We start from the raw sequence: 24470 nt of genomic DNA, 5'->3' as shown, positions 1-24470 counted from the left end.
GACACACCCTACATCTCCCTTTGTTTTCTGCCCCGATGTGTTGCCTAATGCTGGCATATCTTGAATGGTGTGCACCAGCATCGCATGTAGATCGAAAATCTCCTTTCTGTAAGCATCATAACATTTTACAGCAGGCGCATCTATCCACACTGTCAGCAGTTCTTCTACCAGTAGTTGAAAGTAAATGTTGATGTCATTTCCAGGTTGCTTTGGGCCTTGGATAATCATTGACATCATAATGTATTTTTTCTTCATACACAACCATGGAGCTAGGTTATATATGCACAGAAGATCCTGGCATGTGCTGTGATTGGTGCTCATATCGTCAAAAGGATTCATCCCGTCAGTACACTCCCTGAGCCTTATACTTCTAGGATCCTTGGCAAAGTATTCAAACTTGTTGTCGATTAATTCCCACCGAGCCCCATCTTTTGGGTGCCTCATAAACTTGTCCGTAATTCGCTCATCATGATGCCACTGCAACCTCTTTGCCTCTCTAGGGTTTGCAAGCAAACGCCTTAACCTTGGAATTAAAGGCAAGTACCAAACAACCTTGAACGGGATTCTTGTCTTGATCTCGTCATCCAATTTGTACTTGTCCTTTGCTCTCCTGCGCTTGTATCTTGCATGCTTGCATGTGGGACATGCACGCAAATCTTTGTACTCACCATGGTACAATATACAATCATTCACACAAGCGTGTATCTTCTGTGCTTCAAGTTCCGATGGGCAAACAATTTTCTTCGCTTCATTCGTGCTTCTGGGGAGCACATTATCTTCCGGAAGAATTTCTTTGAAAAGACCTAACATCTCTATGAAGCCCTTGTTTGATAGACCGTTTGCTACTTTAAATCTGAGAAGCGCCGGGGTGGCACTCAACTTAGAATATTTCTTTTTGCAACCTGGATACAATTCTTTCTTGGAGTCCGCATCAATGGTTGGCAAATCCTTGTAGCCAATCTTATACTTTTTGGGGCCCTCAAAATCTGCAATCATAGCAGCAAAATATGGCATATCAAGATCGTCGTCATCTACGTCGACGTCTTGGTTTTTCAGTGGGATTTCGGCTTTCCGGTGTTCCATTGGTAGATTGACGCCTCTGCCCGATGTTAGATTCAACATCCATGTGACACTGATCAGGGTTTTTCATCTCGCAGCCCTAGGTATCTTCATCCATGACCTCCTCTTCACCTTGTGTGGTCCAACGTGTATATCCATCCATGAATCCCCTAGAGACTAAGTGCAACTAGACATCTGCAACTTCATGTGACTCTGTATTGGCACAACCGGTACATGGACACATGATGTAATCCACATCACCAATTCTCCTCTTTGTACTTTCATCCAAATTCATGAACTCTGTCATGCCACTGATAAAATCTGCGGTTTCCCGATTCTTCATCCATCGAGATCGTTCCATCTGCACCACACGAATGGTAACTAAAAACAAAACAACAACATTAATACACTGATTAACTGCTGCCCAAAGATGCGTGCATAAATCACAAGGTTTTATTTTTATAATTATTGAGGGCGCTCCATATTGTTATCCAGACGTGAAATGATAAAAATTAATGGCCAGTCAATTTACATGTGGAGTACTAGTACAACACTACCCTTAGGAATTGAATACCTTAATTAAGCCACTCATGAAAAGAATATCTTAATTAATTAGCCGTGCGGTGACCTCCACCCAGAAGACAAAGAAGCGTGATGTGGTGGCACGCCGAGATAGCAGGGTCGAGGAGCAAACCTTAGTGTGGCTGCCGCCCGAAGTTCGACCTCCACTATCCCGCCATCGACCATGATGGATGTGCTCGAATCACACCCCCGCCGACCTCGATGGTTGAGCTCCTCCTATCTCTCGCCGCAGACCGAGGATTGACCTCCTATGACGCCACCACCGCCTATCGATCGAGGATTGACCTCTTCTCCGGTAGCCGCTGCCTAGGCCGCCGCCGGCATCTCTATATGCAGAGCGGCTGTTTTTTACGGATATCCGCAGAGCGGCTGTTTACACGGTATCAATGTAACTCAATTATATGGACAGGGTAGTACGTCACATACGGTTATGTAACGAAAACTATGTCTAACCTACGTTGTCTTCTCACACAATGTGCCGTATACAACATATAGTGTCATAAGTAGTTCCCGACTGTTAGCTTATCCACACAGTTTCCCCATTTCCCCCAAATCCCTACATAGCCTCCAAATTCCCTCGCATGGCGCTAACACTGGGGGAACCCGAACGAGTGGTGCTGATGGTTTTGGTGTGGCTGCTCCTGCTCGTATCACCGCCATGACGGCGGTTGCCGCCGAGCACTTGCCTAAGGTCATCAGAAGGCAGGTGTACTACGGATCCGAATCGTCCTGTTAGGTTCCAATCTATCCCGATCTTTTTTAGCATGTCCAAAGTATAGCTCCTTGCTGAATCCATCCTGAATGAAACCCCCCTGGGAAAGTGATCTGCCGCCGAATTCGGAGCATGACTCCAGACTCCCTGCTACCTCTTGAACTTGCGTTGGTTTTTCCCTTGAAGAGGAAAGGGTGATGCAGCAAAGTAGCATAAGTATTTCCCTTAGTTTTGAGAACCAAGGTATCAATCAAGTAGGAGACAACGTGACAAGCCACCGAATACCTGCACAAACAAAGACCAACTTGCAACCAACACGACAAAGGGGTTGTTAATCCCTTCATGGTTATTCGCAAAGTGAGATCTAATAGAGATGGATCAATGGTAAAGTAATATTTTTGGTTTATGGAACGGAAAGTAAAAGATTGCAAAATAAAGTAAATAGGAAACTAGAATTATAGATCGGAAACTTATATGATGGAAAATAGACACAGGGGCCATAGGTTTCACTAGAGGCTTCTCTCAAGAAAGGAATTATTACGGTGGGTGAACAAATTACTGCCGAGCAATTGATAGAAAAGCACAAAGTTATGACGATATCTAAGGCAATGATCATGAGTATAGGCATCATGTCCGTGTCAAGTAGACCGAAACAATTCTGCATCTACTACTATTACACCACACATCAACCGACTCCTGCTGGCATCTAGAGTATTAAGTTCATAAGAACAAAGTAACACATTAAGTATGATGACATGATGTAGTGGAATTAACTCAAGCAATATGATGAAAACCTCATCTTGTTATCCTCGATGGCAACAATACAATACGTGCCTTGCTGCCTCTACTGTCACTGGGAAAGGACACCGCAAGATTGAACCCAAACCTAAGCACTTCTCCCATTGCAAGAAAAACCAATCTAGTTGGGAAAACCCAATCGATAGTTCAAAGAGACTTACAAAGATATCAAATCATGCATAAAAGAATTCAGAGGAGATTCAAATAATATTCATAGATAAGCTGATCATAAATTCACAATTCATCGGATCTCGGCAAACACACCACAAAAGAGTATTACATCGAATAGATCTCCAAGACATCGAGGAGAACATGGTATTGAGAATCAAAGAGAGAGAGAGAGAGAGAGAGAAAGCCATCTAGCTACTAGCTATGGACCCATAGGTCTGTGGTAAACTACTCATGCTTCATCGGTGAGGCAATGGTGTTGATGTAGAAGCCCTCCATGATTGAATCTCCCTGCGGCAGGATGCCGGAAAAAGGCCCAAGATGGGATCTCACGGGTACAGAAGGTTGCGGCGGTGGAAAAGTGGTTTCGTGCCTCCCCTGGAAGTTTTCAGGGTATAAGAGTATATATAGGAGGAAGATCTAGGCCAGGAGGCCACTGAGGGGCCCACAAGGTTGGGGGCGCGCCCTCCACCCTTGTGGCCACCTCGTGGCTCTTCCGACTTGAACTCCAAGTCTCCTGGGTGTCTTCTAGTCCAAGAAAGACCATCGCGGAAGTTTTATTCTGTTTGGACTCCGTTTGGTATTCCTTTTCTGCGAAACTCTAACACAAGGAAAAAACAGAAACTGGCAATGGGCTCTTGGTTAATAGGTTAGTCCCAAAAGTCATATAAAATAGCATATTAATGCATATAAAACATCCAAAACAAATAATATAATAGCATGGAACAATCAAAAATTATAGATACGTTGGAGACACATCACTCGCGCAACACGAGTTTGACTCTGAGTTTTGTGCCACCAAGAAGTACCAAAAGCTGAGTTGTGTGCATGGGCACACTCCCGCTCGACGTGTATGCATGGAGGGATTCGACATTGGCAGGCAGTTTCTCAGTTGCCCCTTAGAGGTTAGTTCTAAGTTCATCATTTTACTTCAGTTAATGCCACCGCTCATCCTGAATACTATTTAACATTGGCAGGGATATGAGGCTTGTGCCTTTGTTAACTGGCTGGATGAAGAATGGCATGGCAGGGCTCGGAGGGTTATCACCAAGCTCGCAGAAGATAACGTAAAGTTGAAGAAGAAACTGGCTGATCTGAAATGTACAATCAGTAAGATGAAGCAAGAAAGAATCAATCACAGGCAACCGATGAAAGCAAGAGACAAGAAGGAACTAGCATGTGTAGTTGTGGTTGTCGCATTAGTCATGTTCTATGCGCTATTTGCAATGATGATTAGGGGTTTTGTTTAACCGTATTTCTAAAGCACATGTAGATGTGCTCTAAGTAATGCACATCTAGGTCCTATGCCATTAATGTTACACGAAGATTCATGCAGATATTTTTTCTTTGCCTTTTTTTCTTTTCCTTTGTAGTTTTATTATTATTGGCTTTATCAATAAGAAGAGCTCAATGTATTGCTTGCCAACTGTCCTACTCCGTTCGTATCGGTACAAGTGCATAATCCCAAAACTCGTTCCTTCCCTTTGTCTTGAAAAAATAAACCAGCCAATAGGAGTCCTGCGCAACCCCGGGAATTTGGAGCGACTGGGTACAAATAATTGCGGTTGATTATATCAGCGGTTAGATAATACATCAACCCCTGCTTCAATTGGCATTTCCTCTTCTCTGCATACCCCACTTAAGTGTCCACCATCTTCTTCGTCCCTGGCAGGCCACGCTACACACTGGCACACACTCTGCAGCCATGTCGAGCGACAGCGAGGACGACAGTTCGGCCAGCAGTCTGGCGCCCGATGATAGGTCAACTTCGGATCATCCCGCTCATCTTCCATGAGTCCGGTGTCAAGCCCAGACCTCGATTATATCCGGATCATGAAAGGGATGCCGCCTCCGGAGTCCTCAGACGACAACCAGACGGACGAGGAGCCGTCGGAGGACGGAGAAGAGGACGACGATGATTATGAGGTGGAATGGTCGAACAAGGAGGAGGATGACGACGATGGCAGCGGTGATGAAAAGCCAACCGCCATCGTCAAGAAGCATCCTCGGCAAGACGATGTCGCGGGGCATCCAACAACAACAAGAAGAAGGACTAAATTAAGCAGACTGTACATATCTCTGTTTCCGTTCTCTCTTTGTTATCTATGTTTATCCTGTCAATCTCATCGCAGACGGTTAGTAATATGTATTCGACAAAGATCTTCTACATTATCGCCCACAAGTTGGTTTGTTGAACTGTGTTCCCTGACGAGCACACAATTCTCAAAAAAGACAGTATGGGCTGTCTATAATGATCACACACAATTCTGATTCCCGACCTGTTTGCGGGTATCACACACATCTTGTTACGCTGAATCGTTTGTGTTCACCTCTATCATCGCAAACAGTTCATCAGAGCGAACTATATGCCTTATATCACATACACATTGATATGGCTGCCCGTTTATGTTATTCTGTCTAATCGCAAACAGTTCGTATGGATCAACTGTATGCCCAACATCGCACATGCAACTAGAATCTGAACCGTATTTGTTGTGCCCTCCATCACAAACATTTTGCACCTTTTTTGACGGTTATTTTACACCACCGTTTGCGATTATTGCATCGCACACAGTTTCGTCGAAGGGTCTTTGATCGTAGTGTCGCGTTAGCAGCATCCTGCAGTAGTGGATCTACTGCGAGATCGTATGTAAATGAATCTACCCTCTATGGTCCTGGCACCTTGGTTTATATAGATGCGGGGGTACATAGGATTTACACATGGTCGGCCATATCTAAGGGGAAAACATGGTGAGGACTATCTCTACGCCATGGAGTACACGCCAAGTCTTCGTCTCATTCCTCCTTGAAGCTTTTGGACCAGACGAACGAGGCCTACCAGTAGTGCCATCTATATGATTTTAGCCGGTACTATCGGCCACCCAAGCAGTAGTAGCGCTCTGGTGGTTTGGCAGCATAACGGTTATAAACGGGTGGGACTATAAAAGGAGGAGGTTCTTCCTCCTCCAACCTGCTATGTTTTGCCTCCCTCTCTCCTTTATTAATGCCCTAAGCTTTTTCTTGCCTGATCTCCTTCTCTAGCCAATCAAAGTTGTTGATTTGCTAGGGACTGAGGGAGGAGACCTAGAACTACAGTTCCACCCATTGGAATTTGATTCCCTTATACTTTCTCTTATGAATCTTGTTACCCTTAGGTGTTTGGCACCCTATATGGAAGATGTCACCTCATAGCCACATTCCATTTTGGTGAAGCTTTGTGGCGGTGTTGGGAGCCTCCAATTAAGTTGTGGAGATAGCCCCAACCTTATTTGTAAAGATTCCAATTGCCGCCTTCAAGGGAATCGCGATACCTTGCATTGTGTGAGGGCGTGAGGAGAATATTGTGAGCCATTGTGGCGCTTGGGGTGCATCGTGCCTCCACACCCCTTCAATGAGACGTACCTCCCCTAAAGGAGGGAACTTCGAAAACAACAACATTGCCTCCACTTGCGGTTATTTCTATCCTTTACTTACTTTGTGCAAGCTTGTGTTATTGTGTTTACTCTTTAGCTTGTACTTGTTGTTGAACTTGTCATATAGGTTGACCACCTAGTTGTATATCTAGAGAACCTACTTCCTTGTTGTATCCCTAAAACTGGAAAAGAAGTTAAAAGTTGTTAGTCACCTATCCACTCCCCCTCTCTAATTGACAATACCAATCCTTGCAACAACATACACATTGAAACCATACAAGACATCTAGAGAAGATGATGACAAGAACTTATGCACAAAGGACCCTGTAAAAGAAAAATATACCTTTTGGACATCAGATCCCCTTGTACCTTGCCGAACTGGCACCCCCTGGTCACCATCGTCGTTGTAGCGCCGCTGGAGGCAGAGCGAATCATCCTTCAAAGCCAGATCAGGAGGAGGAGCACCATCACAGACCATGCTGCCTTTTGACCTGATTAAACGATCAATCACAAGTGATAAGATCAAGTCGTTGTGGCCCGTCAGCCAGGGATCTTCCCCATGTCCACCTGATCTCGACACCTCTGTCTTAACCAAATGTAGTCGAGGAACAAGAGCACCGCCTCCAACCTGTATCCGCTCACCCAACTTCAATTCATCAAATTCATCTGCAGAGGCCAACCAAACCACCGTCGAGAACAACAGACGAACTTAAGCTCGGTGGAACCGTAGACCGATGAGACGACTGCTCCCCGAGGCCACCAATTGAAGAACCGCCGAGTTGGAGGAAGAACAGTGGCAATTTATTCCGACGCGACGGTGTCCTCCCCATTGAAGCGATGCCTCCAGGAAACACTAATCCTACCTTTTTTTGTGAATGAAGAGTTTTATTAATTAAGGATAGTCCTTACAATCATCTTGGCATGCATTGCCAATCTCATTAGGTGTCTCAACCAAACAACCGTTCTAGTAGAAGATCTACCTAATTGAGCAAGGGAATGAGCAACACGGTTTTGGGTTCTGCCCACATGCAATACTAAATGCTCACGACCAGACTTCAACAATATGCAATAGTAATCCTACATTTTTTGTGTGAAACAATAGTAATCCTACCTAACTACACGGCAGATTCGAAATGTCGAGGTCCCCTCCCCCTCCCATCGGCGGAGTGGTAGAGAGAGAAGGCGGGAACCTGCAACCTCGCCAGCGGAGGGAGGGCACAGAGCTTTTCACCGACTCAAATCAGTTGGGAGCGAAACGGTTTTCACATTACTACCAAATGGTCTGATGGGAACATAATCACTAGTCTGATTCCGGTGCCTCCAAAATATTTATCTCAAAAATCGGAAGAGGAGGCAAACCAACCTGTGATTGGATAATTAGAGGGACTGTGATATCCCCAGCCCACCAGGGTTCAAATCCTGGTACTCACATTTATTCCTGGATTTATTTCAGGATTACCGCCGAGGTGCCTATGGTGACTTCGTAAATTTCAAGATGATATGTCGGCTTAATCTTTCAAACGTGCTCGTAGGGATAATGTGTGCATGTGTGCGTTCATAGAAATGAGTGCTTGTCTGTACTTTGTTAAAAAAATCGGACAAGGAGCCAGGACGGAGTGAATGCCCATCTTTAAGAGAATGATTATATCTTTCATTTGACATTATTGCAGGGGAAACTTGGACGGTAGGATTTCATATGTTCCAGACCGTCAGATTTTGCTCCGCACTTGGGAACCCAGGATATACTAAACCCAATCCAAAGCCACCCTCCGTCCTTTCTTATCCCAAACACAACACTCGTGTAGCTCTCCCCTGGTCGAAGCAGAGGCATTTCGACGAACATGTCGCTCGTCACAGCTTTTCTGGCGGGCTCAGCGGCGCCGGCGGTCGCGCCACGGTCCGCCCGCCCGTCGGTGGGCTTCTTTGGGGTCGGCGGAGGGTGCGCGCTGTCGGTGGAGTGCTCGTCGCGGCCGCAGAAGAAAGGGACCAAGCACCATATGAAGACGCGGCCCAAGAAGACGCAGCGGTGGGACATCAAGCGCCGCCCCGTTCAGTACGAGCCGCTGCCGGCGCTTCCCGATGACTGGACGCTCGTAGCCGCCGGTGCGAAGGAAGATGAGGTGCCGCAGGATGAGGAGACCACGCCCGCCGCCGCCGTTGAGGTCGAGGTGGTCGCCGCCCCTGCCGCCGCAGACTGACGCCGTGAAGTCCACCGTTGCCTCTCTGTATTTTATTTCTCCGCACGCATGGTTTTTGCTTGAGATTATTAACTGCTGCTACACTTTGCAATTACAATCCTGGATTCTACTTCAGTGACCACTGCTCCTTTAGATTTAGTAGTTGCTTTGCTCGATGATTTATGGTTTCAAGTTGTGTGCAATTCGATTTTACCTAGTGTTTCTCGGTTCGACCACGGGTTGGTGATAGGTTCAAGCTGTCAAAGCATTACAAAGGGGCAATGTGGCTACCACAAAATGCTGGTGGGTAAACTCTCTTGAAGTTTGATCATTTTGGATGACCCTAGTGCTGCCTACTCCCTAGATACATCAATTAATATGGGACGGAGGTAGTAGTATATACCATCTCCCAGATTGATTTTTGGTATGTCAGAGCTGGAGACACTGAGTATAAGAAGTACATTTGTGATCAGTGATCACATTGCTGTCAAAGCTAAAATACCTTCGCGCCTGTCTCGTGCCTACTGATGATTTGCTTCCCAGCAGTTATGTCAGAGGAATTGATCAGCCCTTGAAGGAATTTTGCTTGACAACTTACAAGAGCTATGTACAGAAAAATTATATTCATGATTTGGATGAGCATTGTGTGAAAGTGCCCAGAGGGATTGGGAGAATGAAGGCCCTGCACACACTTGGTGTTGTCAACACTGCACGGGGGAAGGCCATTCTGAAGGATCTGTGTGAGCTTAACTCAGTTGCGTAAGCTTGGAACGGAGTGACTGGCATCAACAAGAGAAACTGCAAGGAGCTCTGCTCTGATATCATCGATCATGTCCGCTTGCTGTCCTTGTCGATGTGCTCTGAGGGTGAGCCTGGGTTAGAACTTAGAAGGATGTCTAGATAAATTGTCCCCACCTCCAGATTGCCTTCATATTCATAGCCTTAAGTTGTGTATGGCTATCTGGTCAAATTGCCTACATGGATTGAATAGCTACAGATGCTAGCCAAGTTAACTCTACGGAGTACCCAAGTGAAGCATGCTGACATAGTACTTGTAGCACTGGGGAAGCTGACAAAACTTGCCATTCTACGTCTTCATAACGAGCCGTTTGAAAAGGGAGAACTCCACATCCATTATCAACCCGAGGCCTTCGCAAGGCTGACATTTCTCCAGCTTGTGAACCTATCTGGCCTCAAATCTGTCAAGTTTGAAGAAAAGGCAACGCCTAAGCTTGAACTGCTTCAGGTACACAATTATTTTGTAAGGGTTCCCAGGGATACATTTTTTCCCAAGTCTCAAGGAAGTTTCAATAACGGCGATAAGGGTGGATTGAGTGAAATTTTAAGGAAGCGTTGCGGGATCTGAGTGGCCAAGAACAGTAACAATCTCAAGATGCAGCATTTTGTTTGAAGTACCAGTCCAGACTGCTGCTTGGTCCTCTCTCGTCTCATACGATTCTTCTCCATATATTTCTCGGTCTGCATTCCTTCCAATATACTGTAGTGATTTAAACGCTCTTATATTTCTTTGCGGAGGGAGTACATATGTGTGTCTTATGCGCTTGTTTTCTACTATACATGGTAATGCAAACTCTTCAGATTGGTTAACGCATCCAATTCATCGCCCATGATGACCATTCCTTTATTTTTAATATGTGTGTCTTATGCGCTTGTTTTCTACTATACATGGTAATGCAAACTCTTCAGATTGGTTATCGCATCCAATTCATCGCCCATGATGATCATTCCTTTATTTTTAACAAAATACCGCAGTTAACTTGTGTGTCTCCATCTCTTTGGGTTCTTTTTACTGTTTTTAAGGTATATTAGCAAATTTTTGTAGCACATGGTGATGGATCATTTGGTTATTGTAGTTTCCGTACAACTGATTTTTCTCAACAAAAGCCGTATATATGTTAGGAGTACCAGTTGCAAGGAGAGATAATTCTGGACCATTTATTATTCCCACCTGATGTCAGTCATACACTAATACACAGCATATGTATATTGCATTTTCTTATGCGGGCTGAATGGTTGCTAAACTCAATTAGATATTGTCTAGGCAGAAAATCTGAAAGAAAGAGAAAAGAAAATTCAAAATTTTACAACGAGAAGAAAGTTGATATCTCAAACTGGACAGGTTCCCCTTTACTTGTACAAGGATTTCCTCACTGAGAATTGTTGTAACTGCCTATTGCCGTACGAGTATCAGTCTATGCGCCTATTGCCTAGTTCTTGGAGGGGCTGCCATTTGATGGCAGCTCCTTGTAGGAGGCCTGGTTATCATTGCCGCCAGCAAAGGAACTTCGCACCTGGTTCTGAATTCCAGACTCCTCATCCCCTACCCTACTCTGCTCGTCGCTGGCCCCCGTGACCTGCGCCGTGTCATCAGCCTCCTTGGAGCTCCTGCGTGCAACCAGAGATCTCAGTTGTGAGAAAATGGCATGTCAGATTGCAGCAGCTGCTTAACTGACAACAATAATCAGCAGCATTTACCTGTACGAGTAGACCAGAAGGCCCCCGGCCGCGCAGGCAAACGCAACGAAGTACATCCAGTCAACCTGGCAGTGAGCGAACAAACACGTGGTAAGTAGAGTTTATCGAGCTTATTGTAACAGCCACATCATCCACAGGCTTTAGCCGACAATTATTTAATCGGAAATTTGCGTCTGCAGAAAATGCAAAGGAAGAACCAGACCTTCTCATGGTAGGCGAAGATGCGGATCAGGACAGCCCACATGTCTGAGGTCAGGAGTGAGAGGTTTAGCATGGTTGCCCCGCAAATCTGCGATGGGCAAGGGAGACATATATAGATGCAAGATTGTCAGCGAACTCCAAAAATAGCCAGGAGCGCAGGATTATCTGGTAAAGCTCAACAAACCCTCTAGTACCTTCAGCACCGTAGGTACAGTCGAGTAAAACAGGAACATTGCCAATGCGAATCCGATAAAAGGGAACACCTGAAACATTACTGGAGATGAACACAATATTTTTCTTCTTTTTTGTATGGTACGTGGATGGTCATAGGTTTTTAGCATGTTGTATGTCTATGGATATTTTGAGTAATTTTTAAGTGCACCAGTGCCCAAAACGATAATGAGAGAGACTTACCGCGCCGGCATTCCATTTGATCGAATGAAGTTCTTCTCGCTCAAGAATACTTCTGTAGTAATGTCAAGGAATATACAAGTGAAGAATAGTATGTAGTGCAGTATGTGATAAATCCCTCAGATACGATGGAAAAAAAGTACTTCGAATCATGCAAATGATGAGTAAAAGGTAGGATCATTTTGATATAGTAGAAAATTATCGGAGGAGCTAGAAGATTTAAGTCCAAGGATACATTTGTATGCCACTGATAACTGCTCCAAAAATTCCCAACATGGCCATCAACTCAATTCGGTTGTTCTTCTTGACCAGATATTCCTGAAACATTAGGGAGGAAAATTTATAATTTCCTTTTAGGAAAGAGAATTGATGAATCTTCTTCATGCATTGAGAAAGGGATAATATATTTTTCAAATGCAAGTAGGGAAAACCAGAAACGTAAAATGAAGTGTTTATGGGTGCTAAGAGTTGCTAGTTTACCTCGGTAACATTACTGCAAGCATAAAGCATGGAGCCAACAATTACAAGTAAATCACCCTTCAAAGGTTTGGGCCCTTCTGCAAGAAATTGCAGAAATAGATGTTATGATTTTGAATTTTGATATAACAAGATCAACAATTTTGTAATTTCCTAATCAGGATTCGCAAAAACACTTGCGGAAATAGATATATGGAACTGTAATATAGGTTGATGAGAAGTATATCCTTACTAGCTCGATCAGAGGCATGGACGTCCGAAAATACTACTAATATAAGGCCAGCCACACAAACTCCAACACCAAAGAACTTCCTGAATCCATATTTGGTCTTCAAAAAGATCCAAGTAAGAACAATTACACATGGAATTGACCAACAATCCAGCAGCATCACACTCGTCAAAGATGTGTACTGATAAGATTTGACAACTGCATAAACAAAGAAAAAACAATTATGTTTGTTCCCCCAAACATGGTGTCGCATAAAAGCCCCATTGACATTATATTCAAGGGGGGCATATACAAGATTACATTTTCTGCTTGTGTTAACTACATACCGATATAGTTAGCCTCCACATCAATAATGCCGAGGATCAAGTAGTAGTACCATTTTGTCTGCACAAAAAGAAAGTAGAGAACTTCAAGTTATATATCATTAGAGGATTCATATGATTCTGCCACTTGTGAACACTGTGACAACTTGTGCCAACAACAACAGTGTACGCAAGAACAGAATCAGAATAAGCATAAACCTTGTCATACATATAGTGATAAAGGTTGCGACCATAGGTCCAGAGTCCAGACTATTGGGATAAGACATACCAAACTTGTATCCTACAATCATCAATCATGTAGGAGGAAAACAATGCAAACCAAACTAGTACTACTGTACCAACTAGTCAAAGAGAACAAACTAGCTAGCTAGAGGTTGGCCATGTGCTGAAAGCTACAGGTAGCACAAGAGCAGGAATCCCCAAATTCCTTACGGTTCTAAAACAGTTTAATGGCTTAGCTTTCTGATCATCTCACAGTTCATCCCGAGGCGTGCTAAGAACAGAAGAGGATGGGGGATCGTACCGTGAGTGGCTGTCTCCGGTAGAGGAGTATTCCACCGTAGACAAGAGCAAGAAGGATGTAGTTCAAGAGGGACTGCGACGTTGGTGCATTGATACCTGAAAACATGGCACTGTCAGATTGCATATCAGAATTGGCCCAACATTAAATATTACTCCCTCCGTCCCAAAATATGAGAGCATTTTTTACACTAGTGTGCTGAGACTTTGGCGCTTGCATTTTTGTTTTAGTTATTACTAGTTCACAAGAGTGCACTCTGCCTCTGAACTGAGGTGACATCGTCCAAACTGACACAGAAGATCTCAATCGGCTTATAAAGAAACTAATATATTTTCTCATGGCAGAGATGATTTGTTTATAGCCTATAAACTAAAAGGGAGAACCACGCCGCATCAGATGTTGTGTAAACTGTAAAGTCTTGGGAAAAAGCCATGGAACCCCAATATTTAATCGAGAGGCTCCAAAAATCCACTTTGCTGTCGAGTGTCGACCCAAAAGCAACGGAACTGAAGAACACGAGGTAGGCGACCAATCAATCTAGATTCCCGAACACCGCCGGAGCACCACTCGAAAAGTCAGAAAGGAACAATCTCTCCGCAAATTTACCATAATTAGAGAAGAGAAAGCGGAGGGCGATGCCTCTTGTCATCCAAGAGGGAAACCAACAGCGACAGAGTGTTAACCAAAGCACAATTAGCGACGACAGAGTATTAATCAAAGCACAATTGGTGATGACAGAGTACTGATCAAACACTCGTCGGCCGTAAGCCGTCGCCCGGCCAACGGCGACACGGGGGGAGGAAGGGGCCGCGAGTTGACGAACGCACCTCGGCGCGCGAGCTCGGAGGAGGAGAAGCCGGTGGAGGTGATGAGCAGCGAGATGAGCTGCCCCAGCGCGAGGGCCAGCAGCACCTCCCGCCGAAGCCACCTCGCGCAGCAGCCACCGCCGCCCCGCTCCTCCTCGGGCGGCGGCGCCATTCTTTACCCCTTTCGAGCTGGATCAACAGAACAGGTCGATCGCGGGCTCGCGGCAGCTCGCGCGCTCCTCGTGCGGCGCCCGCGTGGCGTGGCGTGGCGTGGGCGGCAGAGGAAACGAACAGGGCCGAGTTGAACAACAATCGTGCGTGGGTTTGGAGCTGGTACTAGCAGTACTTATGGAAGGGGGTTATCGGAGGGTTGGTGATGGAGTTGGACGTCTCGGGGTGGGGTGGGGAGTGCCGGCTGGTGGGGTGAGGCCCGTCGGATCTTCTTTGCTGTTTCTGCTCTCTATTAGACCCCGCATCCGTCCCTTACCTGTAAAATAACCGTCAAAATACGGGTACAGGCCGAAAAGCCTGCCCGATCAGACTCCGCACCCCACCCCGACCCGCATAAATTTTTAGGTGGCGCGACAAATTTCCGGCCCCAACCCGAGAAAATGCGGGTTTTCCCCTCGCGATTGCGGTGCCCTGCATCACAGAGAAGCAGTTGGCGGAAGGGACATTTCAGCCCGCGCTCTTTTTCCCCTTCCTTCCGCCGCCGCCCGCCCTTGCTTCCGCCCGCCCGCCGCCGGCGATTCCGGCCATATCTGCGGGCGGAATCGCTCCGCGGGGCCGCCCCACACCCTCCCGCGCCGAGCCGCTGCACCGCCCCTCCGGATCCGGCGAGAAGAGCCGCCCCCAGTCGCCGCCGCCGCTGGGATCGACCACCGCCGAGCGCATCACCCTCGTCGCTGCCCGGGATCACTCGCCACCGATTAGTCCCTTTTTTGTGATTTTCACGAGCTGTGTAGTAGATTGACGCGCCGGCGTGCGTGTAGATGGAGTTGACCCCGTGTGAGAAGTTCTTGCTATCCGATTCGTCCGATTCGGACGACTCGGATGTGGAGACTATGCTTGCGACCTTTCGGCAGCAAACATTGGTTATGGCGCTTGCCGTGAAGGAGCATGAAGACAAGTACCGAAAGAGGAGGCGAGGATCTACTGTCGGGCGTCTGTGCATTCCACGGAATCGCCATCTTGGAAACGGGATGTTGATGCAAGATTATTTTTCGGAGAACCCTACATATCCTGCACACCTCTTCCGCAGAAGGTATCGAATGCGCCGATTCCTTTTTGTGAAAATTGTTGAAACTTGCGAGGCAAATTGCCGGTATTTCACTCAGAGAAGGAATGCCGTGGGCTTAAAGGGTTTTAGTGCATATCAAAAAATCTCCGCAGCTATGCGAGTGATTGCATACGGCGTTTCGGCTCATTAGAGACCCAAACCGGATTAGAGCTTTTCTTCAGACATACAAGGAGATTGAAAATGCAGACACACACTTTCAACTTCAGGAAGATCTCATTGAGCACCATTGGCAAAGGGCTGGACAATGACTAATTTTTGTATTCATTTGTATTTGTATTCATGACAAGTTTTGTATTGCATTATTTTAAGTTTGCTACGGTGATTTGAATAATTATTTGTAATGCGGATGATTATTATTTCATGTTTGATTTGAATAATTAAGTTTGTTTTCGATTGTTGAATTATGTTGGATTTGAGATTTGCAGGCTGATGATTTGCGGGGATGCAGCGGCGCAAAGAGCATAACCCGCATAGCCGACCCATTAAAAAAGCATATTCCACGAATATACTTTTTTACGAATCCATTTGGGGGTCTGCATTTGTGCCAGCCCGCGCCGGCCCGCAAAAGTTGTTTTACGCGAACTGCATACGCGTTTTGCGGGCCGGCGTTTTGCGGGGTCTGCTAGAGTTGCTCCTAGCTGAGCTGTCGATCCGGGTCAATGCGTTTGGAGCGGAAGTACGGTTAGTGCATCTCAAACACCGGCCTCCAAAACGGACACTATGATCCACTTAAAAATATTCAAACCCGAGAGTACTTCTAATTTAAATATTATAATCCAACTAAGTTTTCAAATAAATAATTTAAATTTAAATTCAACTCACGCATATGCCCTGGTTATCACTTTTAACCGCCCACGGATGCTTAATCAAATTTTCATGTAGGTGCTTATGATTTGCTCGGTGTCGAATTTATTAATACATTTGAACAAACTCGTTAAAGTGACTGGATTCTGATGTGGAAGTTGGATAGGATCACCCATATTCTCAAATTCCAGACCTCTGACGGCACATTCACCCTCATCCTCCACAATCATGTTGTTCATGATCACACAATATGTGACCACCTCCCACAAGGTCTTCTTATCCCATTATTTAGCAGGTCCACGAGCAACCACAAAATGGGCTTCAAACACTCCAAATGCCCTCTCCACATCCTTTCTAGATGGTCTTGACAAAGGTAGCTCAAGGAGGATAGATACCATGAGATAGTAGTCCATGTTGTATTGATGCACATTGACAGTATAGTTGCAAGGAGGACCTTGCCCTTAGTTCACCTAACAAACAATGGAGACCGCTGCAACACATTGACGTCACTGTGACACCTGGGCATGCCAAAGAAATTGTGTCAAATCCAGAAGCTTTTTAACATGGCCCTAATATTGCCATGCCCTTGTAGAGCTTTTGGGTGCATAAAATCAAGAAATCCGAGCAAACCTGACTACCTTCTTACTTCATACATTGTCAAAAGTCTTTCGGTGTCTGCGACAATTGGTTCTCTCAAGTACTGAGATCCAAACACCTCGACCACCGCAGTAGCAAATCTGACCATGGCGTCTCCGCATGTGCTCTCAGACATCTCGAGATGTTCGTCCCACGAATCCGCGTCTATGCCATATGCAAGTATCCGCAATGCAGCTGTGCACTTCTGCTAACCATAGAATGAAATCCTTCCTATGTCATTCTTCTTTAAGATTAAGTAGTCATTGTAGGACCGGACGCCATTGTAGAGACGCCCGGAGACGGTTTTTGCATCTGAAAGCGCTGGTGAAAATTGTCCGGGCATCTAGGGTGCATTAGTCAAATGCCCTTGTGCCTTGTTCTGATTCAACACTCAATGACCCTTGATCTATCCCTTGAAATTGAGAACACGCTCTTCTGCACTCTCCTCATCTACAAGGATCACCTACATCATCATCATCATTTCATTCACATAATCCTCCTCGTCGAACGACTCAATGTAGTGCTCATACATGTACTCCATGTCTGAATCCATTACTTCAAAGAAGGGACAAAAAGACATTCACCAAACACTTGTCGGGTGTGGTGACCCTGTAGGGGTGGATGGTACCTACACGACAAAATGCTACTCTTGTGCTTTGCCCAAGACTTATTTTTAGGTACAATTTAGTTCCAACCTTCCTTTTCCTTCTCGGTTTTAGGCAAGAATTTGTCTCGCTAGTTTTTTTAACCTCAAAAGACCTCTTTATTTAATAGATAATAATGTTACATCATTCACCATGAGAGGTACAATAGAGGGGGAGGATCATCCAACCAGACCCTGGTGGCCTGGAACTTAGCCAACTAGGCTAGTTCATGAGCTACAAAAGTTGCTTCCCTATTCGCATGATTATACTCCTAACAAATTCTGGCTCCATAGAAAAACAATCATGAAAAATCGTTGCAGCAATACCTGTAGGAGGCCTCTCATTCATCATAATTTCTATTAATTCACTATTATCAGAAACTCATAACAACTTTATTACAACCCATGGATTTAGCTAAGAACAAACCATGCTTGAGAGCGAGAGCCTCAGCCGAAAGAACATCTTGAACCATATGCAACCGTGCATTACATGCGGCGATGAACTTCCCTTTTTTAATCACGAATGCCTGCACATGTAGTTCCCCTTAACATATCTGGATCGAAAGAAACATCAACGTTTATCTTAATGCAATCACTTGTAGGTGGAGCCCACCTATCCTTTCTCAACCTTGCATTAGGAACTTCAGCATACCTGAAATTTGAGGATAACACTTTGATTACCATTCCAGATCTTTCTGGGGACCGCACCTAAATATCACAGCTAATTTGCCTCCTCTGAAGGAAATATGCCCTAGAGGCAATAATAAAGTTGTTATTTATATTTCCTTATATCATGATAAATGTTTATTATTCATGCTAGAATTGTATTAACCAGAAACTCAGTACATGTGTGAATACATAGACAAACAGAATGTCACTAGTATGCCTCTACTTGACTAGCTCGTTGAATCAATGATGGTTATGTTTCCTAACCATAGACATGAGTTGTCATTTGATTAACGAGATCACATCATTAGAGAATGATGTGATTGACTTGACCCAACCGTTAGCTTAGCACGATGATCGTTTAGTTTGTTGCTATTGCTTTCTCCATAACTTATACATGTTCCTATGACTATGAGATCATGAAACTCCCGAATGTCGGACGAACACTTTGTGTGCTACCAAACGTCACAACGTAACTGGGTGATTATAAAGGTGCTCTACAGGTGTCTCCGATGGTGTTTGTTGAGTTGGCATAGATCAAGATTAGGATTTGTCACTCCGATTGTCGGAGAGGTATCTTTGGGCCCTCTCGGTAATGCACATCACTATAAGCCTTGCAAGCAATGTGACTAATAGTTAGTTACGGGATGTTGCATTACAGAACGAGTAAAGAGACTTGCCGGTAACGAGATTGAACTAGGTATTGAGATACCAACGATCGAATCTCAGGCAAGTAACATACCTATGACAAAGGGAACAACGTATGTTGTTATGCGGTTTGACCGATAAAGATCTTCGTAGAATATGTGGGAGCCAAGATGAACATCCAGGTTCCACTATTGGTTATTGACCAGAGATGAGTCTCGGTCATGTCTACATAGTTCTCGAACCCGTAGGGTCCGCACGCTTAACGTTCGATGACAATTGGTATTATGAGTTATGTGATTTGATGTACTGAAGGTTGTTCGGAGTCCTGGATGAGATCACGGACATGACAAGGAGTCTCGAAATGGTCGAGACGTAAAGATCGATATATTGGAAGGCTATATTCAGACATCGGAAAGGTTCCGAGTCATTCGGGTATTTTTCGGAGTATCGGGGAGTTACGGGAATTCACCGGGAGAAGTAATGGGCCTTATTGGGCTTTAGTGGAGAGAGGGGAGAAGGGCCAAGAGGTGGCGCGCGCCTCCCCCTGTCCAAACTGAATTGTACAAGGGGTGGGGGCGTGCCCCCCTTTCCTTCTCCCTCTCCCTCTCTTTCCTACTCTCCTACTCCGAATAGGAAAAGGGAGGGGAATCCTACTTGGACTGGGGAGTACTAGTAGGATTCCCCACACCTGGTGCACCCCCCTAGGGCCGGCCACCTCTTCCCTCCCCTCCTTTATATACGTGGCCAGGGGACACCCCATAGACACACAAGTTGATCATTGATCTCTTAGCCGTGTGCGGTGCCCCCTCCACCATAATCCACCTCGGTCATATCGTAGCGGTGCTAAGGCGAAGCCCTGTTCCGGTAGCATCATCATCATCGTCATCACGCCGTCGTGCTGACGAAGCTCTCCCTCGACACTCTATTGGATCGTGAGTTCGTCGGACGTCACCGAGCCGAACGTGTGCAGATCGCGGAGGTGCCGTACCTTCGGTGCTAGGATCGGTCGATCATGAAGACGTACAACTACATCAACTGCGTTGTCATAATGCTTCTGCTTACGGTCTACGAGTGAGGGAGTCCTGGATTAGGGGGTCTCCGGACAGCCGGACTATCTCCATTGGCCGGACTATTAGACTATGAAGATGCAAGATTGAAGACTTCGTCTCGTGTCCGGATGTGACTCTACTTGGCGTGGAAGGCAAGCTATGCAATACGTATATGGATATCTCCTCCTTTGTAACCAACCTTGTGTAACCCTAACCCTCTCTGGTGTCTATATAAACCGAAGGGTTTTAGTCCGTAGGACAACAATCACAACATACAATCATACCATAGGCTAGCTTCTAGGGTTTAGCCTCTCTGATCTCGTGGTAGATCTACTCTTGTACTACCCATATCATCAATATTAATCAAGCAGGACGTAGGGTTTTACCTCCATCAAGAGGGCCCGAACCTGGGTAAAACTTCATGTCCCCTGCCTCCTGTTACCATCCGGCCTAGACACACAGTTCGGGACCCCCTACCAGAGATCCGCCAGTTTTGACACCGACATTGGTGCTTTCATTGAGAGTTCCTCTGTGTCGTCGCCGTTAGGCTTGATGGCTCCTACTATCATCGATAGTGATGCGGTCCAGGGTGAGACTTTTCTCCCCGGACAGATCTTCATATTCGGCGGCTTTGCACTGCGGGCTAATTCGCTTGGCCATCTGGAGCAGATTGAAAGCTACGCCCCTGGTCATCAGGTCAGATTTGGAAGTTTGAACTACACGGCCGACATCCGCGGAGACTTGATCTTCAACGGATTCGAGCCACAGCCGGGCACGCCGCACTGTCGTGATGGGTATGACCTAGCTCTGCCGCCGAACAGTACCCCAGAGGCCGCGCCCGCATCAGCTCCAACCCTTAGCTCGGAGCCAACTGTGCCAATCGAGGATGGGTGGTTAGACACCGCCTCAGGGGCTGCAGTCTCAACGGCTATCAAGCCAAACACCAGCATAACCCTCTGCGCAGCCCGTGACTCCAAGGTGCCGAACTCTTTTTTTGACTCCGAACCGCCCGTGCCCCTGCCAATCGAATCTGATTGGGAGCCGATCATGGAATTCACCGCCACGGATATCTTTCAGCACTCGCCCTTTGGCGACATCCTGAATTCACTAAGGTCTCTCTCTTTGTCAGAGCCCTGGCCGGATTATGGCCAACATGATTGGGATGCGGACGACGAAGAAATTCGACGCCCACCCACCACCCACTTAATAGCCACTGTCGATGACTCAACCAACATGCTCGACTTCGACTCCGAAGACATCGACGGTATGGACGACGATCCGGGAGGCGAAAAGGAACCACCGCACGCAGGGCGCTGGACGTCCACTTCATCATATGACGTATACATGGTGGACACACCAAAAGAAGAAGACGACGAGGAACGGAAGGACGCACCGAAGCCTGTTCCCTCGAGAAGCAGTCAAAGCGGCGGCGGAAGTGCCGCCCCAAATCCCGCCTCGACAGAAATAACAATCATATAGACCCAGCGTTGGAGCAGGGCGAACCACTGCCGGACCACGGCAATACGGAGAATCAAACCGAACAAACCAATTCTGTCAAAGATAATAGTCCGGATGACATAACGCCGGACAGGCACCCGGAGCAGCAGAATGCCCGTCAAAGGCTTGTTGCCACCGCGAGGAGTCTGAAAAAGCAGAAGCAAAGGCTCAAGGCTGTGCAAGACACACTCCAAATCAGATGGAGTAAAGTACTCAACACATCAGCGAGGTACGGCGAGAATCGCCCCACCAAGAGCTACCCAAAGCAGAAGTTGCTACCTGAATTCGATGAGGAGGCCTCAGACCCCCCACAACCAAAAAATCAAAACAGCCACCTGGCCGGATAGACGACCTCATGGCCAACATAGAGTGGCAAACAATGCCACTCACAAGACAGTATGCGATCCACGCGAGGGCTCGCACCAAAAGGACGGCGCAACCAGATCCATCTATGGACCACGCAAGCGCACCCCAGCATACAATGTAACACAACAAACATCCGAACAATGCGGTACACCCAGATACAGGGGTGCTGCACACCCCCTATGTTTCACCGATGAGGTGTTGGACCATGAATTTCCAGAGGGATTCAAACCCGTAAACATAGAGGCATACGACGGAACAACAGACCCTGGGGTCTGGATTGAGGACTATATCCTCCATATCCATATGGCTCGAGGAGATGATCTCCACGCCATCAAGTACTTACCCCTCAAGCTCAAAGGGCCAGCTCGTCACTGGCTCAAAAGCCTCCCCAAAAACTCCGTTGGAAGCTAGGAAGAGCTCGAAGATGCGTTTCGGGCAAATTTTCAAGGGACTTATGTCCGACCTCCGAATGCGGACGATTTGAGTCATATAACTCAACAGCCTGGAGAGTCAGCCCGAAAACTTTGGAACATGTTTCTTACTAAAAAGAACCAAATTGTTGACTGTCCAGATGCCGAAGCCTTGGCAGCTTTTAAGCATAGCGCCCGTGACACCTCAGCCAAGAAAAGCCAAGAACAACGGCAGCATTAACAAGCCTCATGACCCGCTTTTGCGCGGATGAGGACAGCTGGCTAGCCAGATGCAGCACCAGCGACCCCAGTACATCTGAAGTTAGACATGGAAACAGAAAATCACGGCGCAACAGCAATAACAAACGCCGGAATAAAGAAGACAACATGAAGAGCACGACAGTAAACGCCAAATTCAAAAGCTCTCGGCCAGGTCAGCAAAAGCCGCCCTCTAAAGGCACCAAAGACGAACTGTCCAGCCTAAACAAAATTCTGGACCAAATATGCCAGATCCATAGCACCCCTGGTAAACCTGCTAACCATACCCATAGAGAATGTTGGGTCTTCAAGCAGTCCGGTAAGCTCAACGCCGTACACAAAGGGGAGGATGCACCAAGCGAAGACGAGGATGAGCCTCTCAAGCAAGACACTGGGGAACAAAAGATATTTCCACCAGAGGTCAAAACAGTAAACGTGTTACACATGATCAAGGGAAGAAACAAAACGACACTCCCAGAAAAATATGCCCAAGGGCCTATCACCGCGGAGCCCTGCCACTGGTCGTCTCAACCGATCACTTTCGACCATCGTGATTACTCAGCAAGTATCCGGCTTGCGGGATGGGCTCCTGTCGGTGTCAAAACCGGCGGATCCCAGGTAGGGGGTCCTGAACTGTGCGTCTAGGCCGGATGGTAACAGGAGGCAGGGGACATGATGTTTTACCCAGGTTCGGGCCCTCTTGATGGAGGTAAAACCCTACGTCCTGCTTGAGTAATATTGATGATATGGGTAGTACAAGAGTAGATCTACCATGAGATCAGAGAGGCTAAACCCTAGAAGCTAGCCTATGGTATGATTGTTGTTTCGTCCTATGGACTAAAACTCTCCGGTTTATATAGACACCGGAGAGGGCTAGGGTTACACAGAGTCGGTTACAATGGTAGGGGATCTACATATCCATATCGCCAAGCTTGCCTTCCACGCCAAGGATAGTCCCTTCCGGACACAGGACAAAGTCTTCAATCTTGTATCTTCATAGTCCAGGAGTCCGGTCGAAGGTATAGTCCGGCCATCCGGACACCCCTAATCCAGGACTCCCTCAGTAGCCCCTGAACCAGGCTTCAATGACGACGAGTCCGGCACACAGATTGTCTTAGGCATTGCAAGGCGGGTTCCTCCTCCAAGTACTTCATAGAAGATTTTGAACACAAAGGTAGTGTCCGGCTCTGCAAAATAAGTTTCCACATATTGCCATAGAGAGAATAATATTTACACAAATCTAATCTGCTGACGTATTCCGTAGCGTGACATCACACCACGGCCATGTCTTTATTTGAATCATTTTATTGTCCCACCTTAGCACGTTTAGCGAGGCGGTTTCCTTGGCACGTCTTGTTAAAGCAGAGATCGTGTCCCCTTATTCTAGGATTCTCATCAATACGGGCGTGGGTAACCCAACCGTACCCGTTGGTATATTTTCTTGATCAAAGGCGAGTCCCAAACGGTCACGGGGAAGGCCCTTGGTATTCAACCTCTTATAAAGAGACCAAGGCCTTACTCCTTTATTTCAATCTCAAACGAGTTCTCCCTTCGCCTCGAGTTCCAACACCCAAGGCTCCAGATTTCAGGCGCTTCGGACCTTCGACAATGTCCGGTTCCAACCTTCGAGGCTGATGGATGCCCTCCTCCATCATGGAGGAGGATGTGCTGAAGTTGAGAGAGGCCAGGTTCTTGACCGGCGAAATCTCGCATAGGTTGCCTGCTCAAGGGCAGGTCATTCCCACTCCCAAGCCCGGTGAAAGTGTGGTGTTCATGTCTCACTTCCTTCGGGGGCTAGGCTTCCCGACGGATCCCTTCGTG

General features: G+C 46.5%; 2 protein-coding genes across 2 annotated transcripts; one reads left to right on the top strand and one right to left on the bottom strand.

Annotated features, from left to right (window-relative positions):
- The first annotated feature begins 8463 nt into the window (after nucleotides 1-8463).
- Nucleotides 8464-9044, top strand: LOC123152248 (50S ribosomal protein 6, chloroplastic). Its single transcript, XM_044571841.1, has one exon. It carries the CDS (start codon nucleotides 8574-8576, stop codon nucleotides 8928-8930), a length of 357 nt encoding a protein of 118 aa, XP_044427776.1. The 5' UTR covers nucleotides 8464-8573; the 3' UTR covers nucleotides 8931-9044.
- Nucleotides 9045-10844: 1800 nt separating this feature from the next.
- On the bottom strand, nucleotides 10845-14707 carry LOC123152247 (solute carrier family 35 member F1). The gene is made up of 11 exons (XM_044571840.1): nucleotides 14394-14707; nucleotides 13570-13664; nucleotides 13050-13107; nucleotides 12727-12921; nucleotides 12498-12574; nucleotides 12253-12335; nucleotides 12021-12072; nucleotides 11801-11869; nucleotides 11608-11694; nucleotides 11406-11470; nucleotides 10845-11315 (listed from the first exon to the last, which is right to left on the bottom strand). The coding sequence occupies exons 1-11, from the start codon at nucleotides 14542-14544 to the stop codon at nucleotides 11138-11140; spliced, it is 1110 nt and encodes a 369-aa protein (XP_044427775.1). The 5' UTR covers nucleotides 14545-14707; the 3' UTR covers nucleotides 10845-11137.
- Between the last annotated feature and the right edge of the window lie 9763 nt (nucleotides 14708-24470).

Source organism: Triticum aestivum, chromosome 7A (assembly GCF_018294505.1).
Source record: "Triticum aestivum cultivar Chinese Spring chromosome 7A, IWGSC CS RefSeq v2.1, whole genome shotgun sequence".
In the NCBI taxonomy this organism is placed as follows: domain Eukaryota; kingdom Viridiplantae; phylum Streptophyta; class Magnoliopsida; order Poales; family Poaceae; genus Triticum; species Triticum aestivum.
Note: the sequence above shows the minus strand (reverse complement) of the source record. Positions and strands in the feature narration are given on the sequence as shown.